Source organism: Heterocephalus glaber, unplaced genomic scaffold, assembly GCF_053883595.1.
Source record: "Heterocephalus glaber isolate CG9 unplaced genomic scaffold, H.glaber_assembly_v1.0 deba00001600, whole genome shotgun sequence".
Lineage (NCBI taxonomy): Eukaryota > Metazoa > Chordata > Mammalia > Rodentia > Bathyergidae > Heterocephalus > Heterocephalus glaber.
This window is the reverse complement of record NW_028258372.1, coordinates 33,273,088-33,286,013: the sequence shown is the minus strand read 5'-3', so window position 1 is coordinate 33,286,013 and position 12,926 is coordinate 33,273,088. Positions and strand designations below refer to the sequence as shown.

The window sequence follows — 12,926 nt, the reverse complement described above, 5'->3', positions numbered from 1 at the left end:
CAGTAATCACAGGTACTGTGTAAGATACTGTTAGGAATTTGGAAAATACACATGTAAATATATCATGATCATAGCAGTCATAGTTTGAGTTGTGATAAGTGTAGGGAAGCATATTATTTCAGAATTATTTATATGTGGATTTATAATGTTTTATAAATTTTCCCTTATAGGTTTACTAATAAATGTGTGTGTCACTAATAGATATATGCTTTAATTATGGTAAGATGAGTTTGTGGACTTTGACAATAAATCAAATGACAACATGGAGAGGTAGCAAAAAACCATTTTATAGTTATTTTTACAAAGGCAAACCACCCCCCCCATCATAAAATGTAAATAGCATCAAAAGGAGCTTCCCAAACTCCTGTATCTCTAGATATTAATATTTATGGAATGTAACTACCAGAGAAGGCACAATGCTTCTCTAAACTGAAGTTCCAGGTACAACAATGGAATGCCAGTGCACGAGTCTATGAAGCCCTAGAACACAGGCTTGTGTACATGGTACTCACTAAGTGAGCAGAGTCTGCTCAAAGAACAAAGACAAAGTACATTTTGGCCAACAATTTTTATTACTGCTGAAGTGGAACAGTTTAAAATCAGGGAGCTATGACTTAATAATGAAGTTAAAGCACTGAAAATGCAGTTTCATTATGACACATTAATTTCTTTTTTCACCTGAAAAAAGTTTTAAAAGTTAGATGAAAACTCAGCAGAATTTAAAGATTTTATTTGCAATAAATAATGGGAATTAAATGGGCACTCCAAAAAACTACATTGAAGAGTTTAAATATGAATTTGGTCACCTCTGTGTGCATTTAGCCTTTTAAACTCAATTTTAGAACTTTTTCATTCTTGGTAAAATAGATCATATTCAAAATAATGTTCTTTGTTAGTACTGCTTGAAAACTATACGGCATTTCTCAATTCTCTCCAATTTCACAGCAATATTCCTTATCCTGAGAATGGCAAACAACTTTCCAGTTCCATCTAGTGGTAGAAAATTGATTGCCATCCTCTATACTGTACAGAAAATTTTCAATCTTAGAACTTAGATTTCTGTTTTGATGTCTGATAACATAAATAATTGAGGAAGTTCTGCTATTCAAAATGATTAATGCATAAATCTCTAGTAGACTGAGGTGTCTGAATATTGCTTTTTATTGCTTCAATGTAGAGTTTGCAAATATGTTTCATTCTAGATAAGATTACCACATACCTGTAAAGTCAATTTTATCTATAGAATAACAAAAATAATGTTCTTACAAAGTTATGGTAGCTGCTTATTTTTTAGCCTTACCTGATTTGGAAGCTTTTGTGCGTCATTCATCCTATCCATTATGATCAAAACTGTAACAACACAGTCCACAATTTGTCAGAATTATTTCTTATATCTGCAGTGGTTAAACTCTTGATAAGTAAATACAAGGTTAATACCATTTAAATATTCTAACTTTTAAACAAGTAAAAGTTTGATACCATTTTGAATTAATGTAATTCATGTGCATTTGCAGAAATGTACCCTGTGAATTATATAAAGAACAAACTGGATTAAATGGGACATTATATCCATAAAGTACATTAATTTTAATTAGATTTAAACCTTTGATTGATTATTTTAGACTTTTAAAATCTACTCTCAATCAATATAAATTAATAAAATACATATTGCTCTTTAAAAAAGAACGTTATTGAAAACTATTTTGCTTTATTTTTATTATCAAGTATAAACTTAAATAGCATTCATTTCCTATGGCAAAAATTTCATAATTATATGTAAAGCTTTTCATTCTCTATTGAAAAATGGATTTTATCTCAAAGTTATCTGGTGACAAGGTACTCTTTATTTCCACTGATGTGAAAATAATCTAGCTTGACAATACAAATAAGCATATAATGGCAAATCATATGTCAATCCATGTCAATCTGAAACTATCATGTGTTTAACTATGTTATTTAGAATCAAAGAGAACAAAATGTTCTAGAACAACCAAACCTAACAACTACAATATAGGAGTGTTTAAAACAACAAATATAATATTGTGAAAGAGGTGAATTTTCACTAATGACTACATTTTACATGTTTAAAGGCAGAGCTTGAAAACACTGACATTGTAATTTACCTTTAGTCCAAAAGCACCCTTTATATACATAAAGAACAGATGAAAGTTAAAAATCAAATTTTATATTCTGACATTTATTAGTAGTATAAATTTATTAATATAAAGTTCATAAAAATACATTCTCATTAGATTAAGGATTTATGCTAATTTACTTAGTGGGGTAACAGTATATTTTGGAAATAGGAACAACTTCATTATACTGTTTTTGGAACAAAAAGTTCCAGTTAAATTCTTCACTTCTCCCATTGAGAAAATTTGATGCAGGAAAGCTTTTGAAAACAAAACTACGTAGGGTTATTTCACTGTATTCAAAGGTCTATATTATAATGCATTTCTGCAAAAAGAAGATGCAAAACACTTAGTAGCTAACAGGCCATTCTCTACTCATTTGATTATACTGAAGTGCAGGAGACTTGTATGTGAGTGAATTCACTCGTTGGCAATAAAAACACATTTGCCTTGAAGGTATAATTTTGGATTAATAAAGAATGTATAACTTATGTTTGAAAGAAATTCAGTTGTCAAATTGATTTATACACAACCCAAAAGTTAGCTGGAATAAGTAACATCTCTAACTTGAAAACAATCAACAGAATAGAACAAGCATAATATTTTTAAACTAATTGCTACTATGTCAAAAGAGGCTTTTTTATTGTCCCAGGTTTGGTGATAATTGCTCAGAAAAGAAGACAAAGAAGAGTAAAGTATTCCATTTTATTTTGTAATATTTCTACGCTTGTATAAAATGATGATCTGAGAGACTGACAGAGGACATGTTGCTTTTGCTTTTGCCCCAGCCAAGTGAGCTGATGTCCAAAAGAGCTACCTATTACTCCTGGAGAATGAGGCGTCTCCTGTGTGTTGGAAGTAGCATATCATCGCCAGTTTGATATCTGTTTGTGGAGCTCTCTGTGATTATTTGAACACAAGGACAGGGAATGATGCCAGTGCAGAGGATAGAGGAGCTGTGGATCAGCCCAAATTCCCATGCATGTGTTTCCTGTAGCACTACTGATAACTTTAAAAAGTTTGAGTTAAATTTCTACTGTTCCATATATTCCACAAGGTGAAGAAACTGAAAAAGCCAGAGGCTATGGGATGTTCCAGTTGAAAGAGAGTAGTTACCAGTGATAATATACAGAGACACAACCTCTTACATCCCGCAAAGCCTTTTCCTGTCTCTACATGATAGCCAGCATTTGGTCATTTTCTTCATAGAGAGAATTGATGATTAGTTAATTAGTCCAAAGAATAGCAAGAGCCCAAGGAAAATAAGCCTGAGTTGGCAACATTGGAGCTTCAAATAGAGTAGGTTTGAGCTTCCTTTGAGTGGAACTTGTATATGATTTTAAAGAAATTGGAATGGAAGATTTCACATTTGCAAGGCTAATGAAGGACACTATCTTGGCATGGAGTTTGTATTTTATACATTAGACTTTATTTTTCCCTTTCTTTTAAGTGATTCTCAACTTTTCTTATAATTTTCTTTTTCTATTAAAGTTTTTTTTCCCACAAAGTCATTTGTTTAGGACTTAAAATGCAGAGAAGAATAGACACAAGTTTCTTTTTCTTCTAGGCTATCTCATCAAAGTTTCTTCGTGGCTGTCAAGACTATGGTATTCTGTGCCTGAATTCTGCAGCATGGTCCTATACTCAGGAGAAATAGTGACTGAAGGGATTCTTGCAGATATCATGCATATATTGTTATTCTGTACTCCATTTATTTTCTTAAGAGAATATTTCATTTTTACAGTCATCTTTTTTCTTTATTTTTTTGCTAACATCTTTACAAACAACTGTAGCTGTAGCTTGAAAGTAAACATGAACAAAATTTGACAAAGAAATGTTCTTTACTATTCAGTTAGTAGCTCATGTAATAGAGGAGCCTCAAAAGGATACAAAATGGACAACAAAATATAATGCTTCGCAAGTTGAAGTATTCTTCAAGGTTAATAGTAGTAAAATATTAGACAATTATTTGCCCTAAATGTAAACACATTTTATATCTTTATTAACACATTTCATTGGTGTAAACACATTTTATATCTTTATGAAATAGCTTTTCATAATCTTTACTAAGCTTCCAATTCTGTTCTTTCTGCCCCAATACCTTTTTAACTATTGTTATATTTACCTAATTATAACATTCAATTAGTATAACATTATATTCATTCCATTTCCATTAGTAATTATGAAATTCATTTTTCTTAATTTCAGTAACAAATACATCATAGCTAAAGTTATCAGTTAGACCTAAAATTATTCTAGTTACAGAGAAAGAAATTATATAATTAGAAAGATAGCATATTTAGTAATTGAATGTGAAGAACATTGTTAGAGTACATTGTTAGAGTTTGTTCATTAACAGAACATTTATTAAGCACTTCCTTTGTGTCAGAATGAACAAGTCTTGTGGGGATAGTGGGAAGTAAGGTCCTTTTCTTCATAGAGCTTATTTCACAGGAAAACAAACATTAAGGATGAATTAATATAACTTAATGTCACAGTATTATGAGAAGAAAAGTAAAGTCCTTCAAAGCTGAGGATCTAATGCTTAAACTGAGGGTCAAAGAAGGAGTGAGCAGTAGGAAATGAAGAGAACAACACAATGAAAGGTCTAGATTTTATAAGATAGAGTGTCTTGTTCAGGGCATATTAATGACTGCTCCTGGATGAAACATTTAAAAGAGGGAAGACATTAATTAATGAAACTTCAAGGACAGCCATAGAGTAGATCTGGAGGGCTTTATAATGGTGATAAAAACCTTCAAACTGATGAAATATAAAGAGAAAGGCCTTTGAGCATTTTTCGAGAGTGACATCACATGATTTAAGGCTTTGAAATTTACTCTTCTAAAAAAGTCTAAAGTGACGTGTAATATTAATTTGTGCTTATTTCTGGAGTACACTAGTACAATTCAATACATGTACACAATGTGTAATGGCCAAGTCAGAGTAACTTCCATTTCCATCTCCTCAAATATTATCATTTCTATGTGCTGGGAACATCCAAATCTTTTCCCTTTCTTAGGAGAATAACACAAATTTATTTGCAAGATCTAATATTGGAGGCAAGAAGGCTGAGTTAGGACTGGCTTGAAAGTTTAGGAATTGACGATGGAAAAAAGAAAGGAAGAAGTTGGTGAATTCAAGTGATACTTTGGTGATAAAATTAAAGGATTTATTTTTGCATAAGGATCTTGGATAGAGGTTGTCTGTTTATTTATGTAGTTATTACCCCCTTGTTCAAAAACAATTTTGAATCAATTCTACCCAGACACAAAACTAAAGAAATTTTTAAAAATAGAAAATCATGTATAGGGATAAGTTGAAGACAAAGTACTTTACAGATCTACAGTACATAAAATATCATGTTACTGTCAGTAAAGTTCAGAAGAAAATTTGGCTTTTAGTTTCATATTAATTTGAAAAAGAAAAATAGGACAACTGTAACATTCACATTGAAGACTGAAGTTTTTGGACAAAGTGCAGATTTTTTAGTTAGACTGCCTGGGTTGAATTCTTTAATCTAACCTTTCTGGCAAGATCATTGAAACCATTAAGCCTCAGTTGCTTCATCTGTGAAACAAGAATAATAAAAATAGCAGATACAGACTGTTAAAATTTCCAATGGTGCAACTTAGAAGTTTTTGACTTTCTAATGGTGTGAAAGTCATATATATTCAGGAGGAGCTATATTTAAATTTTGAATGTTGGGGCCGGGGATTTAGCTCAGTGGTTCTGCTGCCTGCCTTGCAAGCACAAGGACCTAAGTTCAATCCCTGGTACCAAAAAATAAATAAATAAAATTTGAATGTTAATCTTTTCCCAGATTTGTGATCTCTCTTGATCTTTTCTTGAGATGCTGGGCAGCATCAGGGAGCCACAGCCCCCAGTCAGCTGTGATCAACATAAATAGCAAACAGCCTGAGTGCACTTGGCTGCTAAGCTATGGTGGCCAATAGGTTAGGTGTCAGAAATATATTTGTAATGTATTTTTAATTTATATTGGTTAATTGAGACACAATCCCATCATAAGGCTAAGAGCATCTGTATGGCCTAGATTTCCAGGAGGATAAGTTCTTCCATTACACAAATATTTTTTGGAGATCTACTATGTCATAGAAAATGTTCCAGTCACTGGAAATCTTTATGAAAACAAAATACGGGCCGGGGATTTAGCTCAGTGGTTTCACCACTAAGGACCCGAGTTCGATCCCTGGTACCAAAAGCAAAACAAAACAAAACAAAACAAACCCAAAATAAATAATGAGGCTCATTGGTTCTGGTACTTATAACTGCTGGTGATTGGTCTGCAGTGAAAGGCTATGGCAGAAATAGACAAGCAATGAAGGTATATGATAAAGATGTCTATTTCAGCTAGATTTATGAGTTTAAACCTGTCTCACTAATCATGCTAGTGGCGTTCTATTTGCAGTAAATGAGCTGATTTTATGATTGTATGGACAAACAAACAACAACAATAACAACAAAATAAACCAGGCTGGCAAGGAGACTTTTAAAAGAAAATAATGATGAAAGGGGATTATCTTATATATTTTAAAATATTTTATTGCTACAGTAATTGAATTAGTGTGACATTCATGAAGGGATAGAGATAAATCAAATTAAGAGATTAGAAAGTTACAATAGAGACAATATAATTACGAATGTTATGTTTTATAAATAATTCATTTTAAATGAATGAGTTAAAAAATGATTATTCAATAAATTGAATTACCGCATAGATCCTTCAAAAAATGAAATTTAATAATTCTTCATAGGAAGAGAGAAAAATATTAATTCTGTCTAAATAAAATATTAGTCCTAAAATATTCAGAAGCATGATGGTAGTAAGGAGCTTGTATATCATTGCTGCTAATGTTGCCTTGAAAATAGCAAGGTGGAAGCTGGGCATGGTTGTGCAAACCTGTATTCCCAACACTTAGAGGGCCGAAGAAGGGGAGTCTCTGGCAGTTTGAGGCCAGCTTGATCTAGAAAGTGAGTTCAAGGACAGCCAGAAGTACTTAGCAAAAGCCTATCTCAAAAAAAACAAACCAAGGTGGCCATGAAAAAATATACAAATGAAGAGTTTAAATCGTCACTAGCAACATGTTTTTCTCTTTGATGCATTTTATTTTTTTCAGAAAATATTTCAGATATTGACAAGGCATCACCACATTATTATGAACATCCGTGTCTCAAGTTCCAGATTTGAAATGTAAACATATCACATGTTTGTGAAGCCTCCCATCTCTGACTGGCTTCTCTCCTCCTTCCTTAGGACACAGTTATTTACAATGTTGAATTTGTAGGCACTTATTATATTTAACGTTTTATATTTATGATTTCTTCATGAGGTTGTGAATAATTGGCATTTGCATTTTCACTGTTATCTGTGTAGATGTTTGTTTATCTGTCTATATTTCTGATGGATATGGATAATTTAAGGTTGATTTTTTTTAATTCCTCCATGAACAAATCCTTTCTGATTTACCTTCAGAATACTCCCCAAATCTAGGCTGGTCTGAATCATCATCATCCAGCTGCATCATGCAATAACTTCCTCACAGGTCATTGTCCCTCCTCGATCAGTTCTCAACACAGTGACAAGAAGGGGTTATGTAAAATATGCCAAATCCTTTTACACCCATCTTTGTTCCTCCAGTGGCTGCCACATTTTCTCAAATAAAGGTCAAAGCCATTGTGAAGTTTTACTGAGCTCTGCAAGACCACCAGTTACTTTCTTGACCTCATTTTTCTCTCCTCCCTCAATTCTTTTTTGGTCTTCATTTGCCACACTGAGCATTCCTGTCTTCAGAAAGTACCCGTGACTACTTGTACCTTCTATAGTCTTAAACCAGACAGTTACAGGATTGATTTTTTAATTTTCTCTTTCAAGATTTTATTCAAATATTGTCCTCTCAGTAAAGCTGTCTTCAATCACACTATTTATATTCCAATCTGCTCTTTAAAAACTCAGTTCCAACTTTCCTTTACTTTTCTCCACAACACTTACACCCTGACACATACAATTTGCTTCTTTTGTTTTTTGTTAGTCCTCCTCCACTAGTTGCTTCATCAAAGAAATCATTTCAACCTTTTTTTCTGACTGCCACAAACTGAATCTAACCCATTTCCTGACATTTCACAACCACTCAATAAATGTTTCAAGTAGAAATTAATGATTGGGAACTGAACATAGTCATCAGCATTATATGGAAGCGTTAGTGTTTAACATCTTTCAACCAAACAACCTGGCTTAAAAGGAAAAATGTTGTCATATTTACAATTAGCTGAATATAGATATTCTTGGATACCTATTATAAGATTTTAAAGAAATAATGAAGAAAAATCCTAAAGAAATGATGATTCTTGGAGTGAAAAAAAATGCAAAGGTAAAACAGCAAAACAGACAAATGATTTAAGGAAAGTCGTCTGAACTGTCCTTATCTGACTCCTCCATTTCTGTTCCTTCCAAGATACCACACTGTGTTCCCATTTAACCTTCTGGAATTAGATTTATGATTCTCTTCAATAGCTTTTAGTTCTCTTGCATGACAATTATTTGTCCCTGTGTTGCCTTTTCGCTCTCAAGCAAATCTTGATGAATTACTAGCAATTTCACTTACATTTCTGGACCTTCAGATGAATTTTTATCTTTGCCAAGTCTTATCTTGCCAAATAGTACTGTGCCACATAACAAGATAACATTGTTTCATTTTGCCAAAGGAAAATTTCCTTCACAAGGGCAGTCGTTCTTAAAAAGTTATAGTTCAACATAGTCATTTGTAAACAATAGTCGAAAGTATTTTTATTTTGTTCTCATTTCCAAAAATATAGTCATATGATGGAAGAATAGGTAAAAGTTTTAAGAGCATTATTGTATGAGGCTTGTTAAAAATGGCTACCAAATTTAGCAATGAGTAATATATAATGGCAAAATAATAATAATGGCAGCTAACTCTTAACTAAGTACTTTTGGTGATTTCTTAATAGATGTATTATTATTTCATTTTATCTAAAGCTGGTACTGTTTTCCATAGACGAAGTAAAGAATCACAAAGATATTAAAAAATCCACTGAAGACTGCAGAATTGAGATTCAGATGAAGCCATTACATAGTAGGGCCCAATTTTGTGCTCTTAAGCATACCTATTAAAGAACCCACATGTTGGACTCCACAGAAAACCTTTTAGAGAATGAAGCATAAGAAAAATACACCATGAAATTATTTTTTAAACAAATTGACCCCTTCAAATTGCTGATAAGTGTATTTCCCTAGTACTCTTTTAGATATTACTTAGCATTTAAAATTACTTTTTAAATTCTACATATGGCATGGATGATGTTTCATCCATTCATTTTATCCACTAAGAATCTATAGAGATTATAATTATTTTAATTTGATATATTTGTATTTTGCTGCTCGATGTACATTGCTTGTCTTGGTATTCTCATAAGCTTTATTCAGCCAAAGGAAGAGAATTTATTGTAAAAAAATGGGGTAAAGGAAACTATTAATATATTCATTATAAATTTATCAGTAACTGAATTATTAGTGTACTTCTAAGGACAGTTAAGTAGGCCAGAGCAGAATATTCTAGAACAAAAGAAACTATGCTTTTAAAAATAAACTCCTTCTTAAAAATACCTGGGCATCACTTTTGAAGGTTGTTTTACTTGATTCAGGCTGTTATTACAAATTATTGTAGACTGAGGTGTTTATTAAAAAACGATTTTTTTACAGCTCTGGGGGTGAAAAGTCTGAGATTGGCTTCTAGTATAGTCAGTCCCTGATGAGACGCTCTTCCAGTTGTGGACTTCTGACTTCTCATTGCATTCTCACATGGTGAAAACAGAGCTAAATCGCTCTTTGGCACTGATAACAGCATTAATCTCATTCACCAGGAGTTCACCCACGTGAGCTAGATATCTCCCAAAGACTCCATTTTTAGATACCATCACATTGAATGTTCAACATGAATTTTGAGGGGACACAAACATCAAACATTCAATCAATTGTAGAGACTTTCTTTTATCAAAAATAAGTGTCTTTGCTTGAATTCCATTCAATTATAAGAAAGTTATTAGTATAATATGGGCAGAAATGAAGGGTATATTTTCTATTAAATAAAACTGATAAACTGAAAAAAATTTATAATTCTAAATATGAAGCAAATCAGATACCTACAAGAATCAAGCAGCTGTCAGGAGACAAAGATGTGGCATTATGGAGACAATCAAACAAATTCTATATACATAAAAAGAGACTGAAAATCAAATGTTGCATTTCATTGACCCACAGTCAGAGGAAATGGTTTTCATTGAAAAACTTCCACTGTCTAGGTACCTGCCATTTTTCAAGCTATGTAGAAATAGAGTTAAATTCATATTTTTAGAGAGAACTGTGCCTGCCACTTCTGAGAGTTGGGAAGCAATTTTATGGTAACACTTCTTTTCTTGGCCACACTCACTGTGTTTTGCTCTGTGTGTGTGTATGTGTGTGTGCTTGTGTTGCAGGGAAGGACAGCAGTCACCAGAACAATGGCAGAAGACATATGGCAGGTGCTCTGGGAATGAAGTATACCACATTGTTTTAGAAGAAAGTACATTTTTTGCTGAATATGAAGGAAAAAGTTTTACATATGCCTCTTTCCATGCCCACAAAAAGTATGTTTTTGGTTCCAGGAAACATCAATGAATTAAAATATCAACTAATTGATCAGTGTATCCATCAAAAACATTTAAATAGCTTCCTAAAACACAACCCATATTGGTGCATATGAATTTAAAGTATTTTGGAATTTTTTTTTTGGTACCGGGGATCGAACTCAGATCCTTGCGCTTGCGCAGAAGGCGGCAAAACCACTGAGCTAAATCCCCAGCCCAAGAATTTTTGAAATGATTATTGCCACCTTTGACTCTAGCCACTGGAGTGATCTCAATAAGTTGAGACTAGCAAGAGGAAATTATAACTTGGTGGTGATAATTATTTTAGCAACTTAAAAAGCAGAAATGAACCTTCCTTACAGAACTAAAATTAAGAGTTGATCAAAAATTTAAACAAAATTATAATAAAATTTATAAAAGTGACACAAATAAAAAAACTTAACTGACAACACTTGTTTTAGACAGAGAATGTTAAAAATGATACTCTGCCTTCAATTCAAACACTGAAATGTTTTTCTTTTCTTTTTGAGAAAAATTATTTACTTAACTAAAAATCTAGGTACATTATGAAATAATCAATTATCTGTATTTAAATATGATAATAATACTGTATCTGAAGGATTCACAATATATTTAGTATTTTCTACCAATCTAATATGTATTCCACTATAACTTTGAATGTAAGTCTATGTATATGTGTGTGTATATATATATATATATATATAAAATTCTTGTTTAAAAATATTTTAACATTGATTTATGCTATATTACTGTGTTACATACTAAAATAAAAATATTTAACATAATTTGTATTTGACACATAACACAAAAATGTACATAAGAAATGTTTAAGTAGCTTATTACATTCAAAAGTTGTTATTATTCCTAATTAAGCTGCACAATTATTCAAAATTTAAAAAATGTTTCTTTCTGAAATTGAAAGTAAATCAAATGTGGAAATAATATTAAAAGAAATTCAGAGGCCCTTGATCTCTTTCAGATGACCTTTCGTAAGGTTCATTCATTATACCAATAGTTTTTAAGCTTTTTTGATTAAAGAAATTTTGTTTCTATTTTGACCAAGTAAATTTTTTATAAAAGTTATAAAATATTATTCTTCCTATTTGATATGTACTCTGATGTTTTATGTTTTTGGTCCTTTTGTCACATCTATATTTATGTTGGAAATAAAAGAATTGATTTTTACATGGATATAATTTTTTTCCCTAAAAATGAAGATCTTAAACTTTTAGAATTCTTTCAAGCTTCAAAATTCTATGATTTGGAGTTTTAATTTTCTTTTGCCTTACAAAAGTTTACTAGTTTTCTTAGGTAAACCTTAAAAAAAAGATACATCCTAAGATCTTGACTGAATTACAATTCTTAAACTCTTATTTTCTTTTTTTAAATTAAGGTTTGGTGTCTGCTTGATTGGTGTTAGGAGGGAGGATAATAAAAACATTTTGCTGAATCCAGGTCCTCGATACATTATGAATGCAACAGACATATGCTTTTATATCAATATTACCAAAGAAGAGAATTCAGCATTTAAGAACCAAGACCAGCAGAGAAAAAGCAATCTCCCCAGGTCATTTTATCATGGGCCTTCCAGATTACCAGTACATAGCATAATTGCTAGCATGGGTAAGTACAAATAAGTCTGAAAAAGTAAGTCGAAGATAATCTTTAATATATTAAAAAAGGAATCATAAACTTACTTTCACTTTACTAAAATGTCAAAGCAAGTTTGGAAAATTCTTGTTTATATTACAAACTATCATTAGATATATAGAACAAAATTTTAAGCAACTCATTTAGGAAAATAAAGATATGACAGAAATATAGTCCATACTTATTTTATATTTATTATTATACTATAAATACTTGAGTTCTATATTCATCATGTAAATTATCTATCCAACTATTCATAGGGGCTACTTCTAATCATATCAATATTTCTCAAAATTCTATTTCCATTCCTCATCTCATTCTCGTTGTTGACTTAGCTTCTATAACACACACACACACACACACACACACACACAAGAAAAGGACAAGAAAAAGAAATGCAGCAGATCTTGACAAATAAGAATATCCTTAAAATTTTGCCACCAAATCACCTAAAGATCT

The 12,926-nt window shown here is 31.7% G+C and overlaps 1 protein-coding gene across 8 annotated transcripts in view; it reads left to right on the top strand.

The window, feature by feature from the left end:
- Kcnt2 (potassium sodium-activated channel subfamily T member 2) overlaps positions 1-12,926 on the top strand; it is a 394,041-nt gene that overhangs the window by 267,296 nt on the left and 113,819 nt on the right. For 7 of the 8 annotated variants that reach the window (XM_087193839.1, XM_087193837.1, XM_087193838.1 and 4 more), the window contains exons 15-16: positions 10,647-10,796; positions 12,211-12,440. In XM_087193839.1, the coding sequence (XP_087049965.1) occupies positions 10,647-10,796; positions 12,211-12,440 (380 nt within the window). The remainder of the gene's footprint in view (positions 1-10,646; positions 10,797-12,210; positions 12,441-12,926) is intronic. The other variant, XM_087193836.1, reaches the window with a different exon arrangement.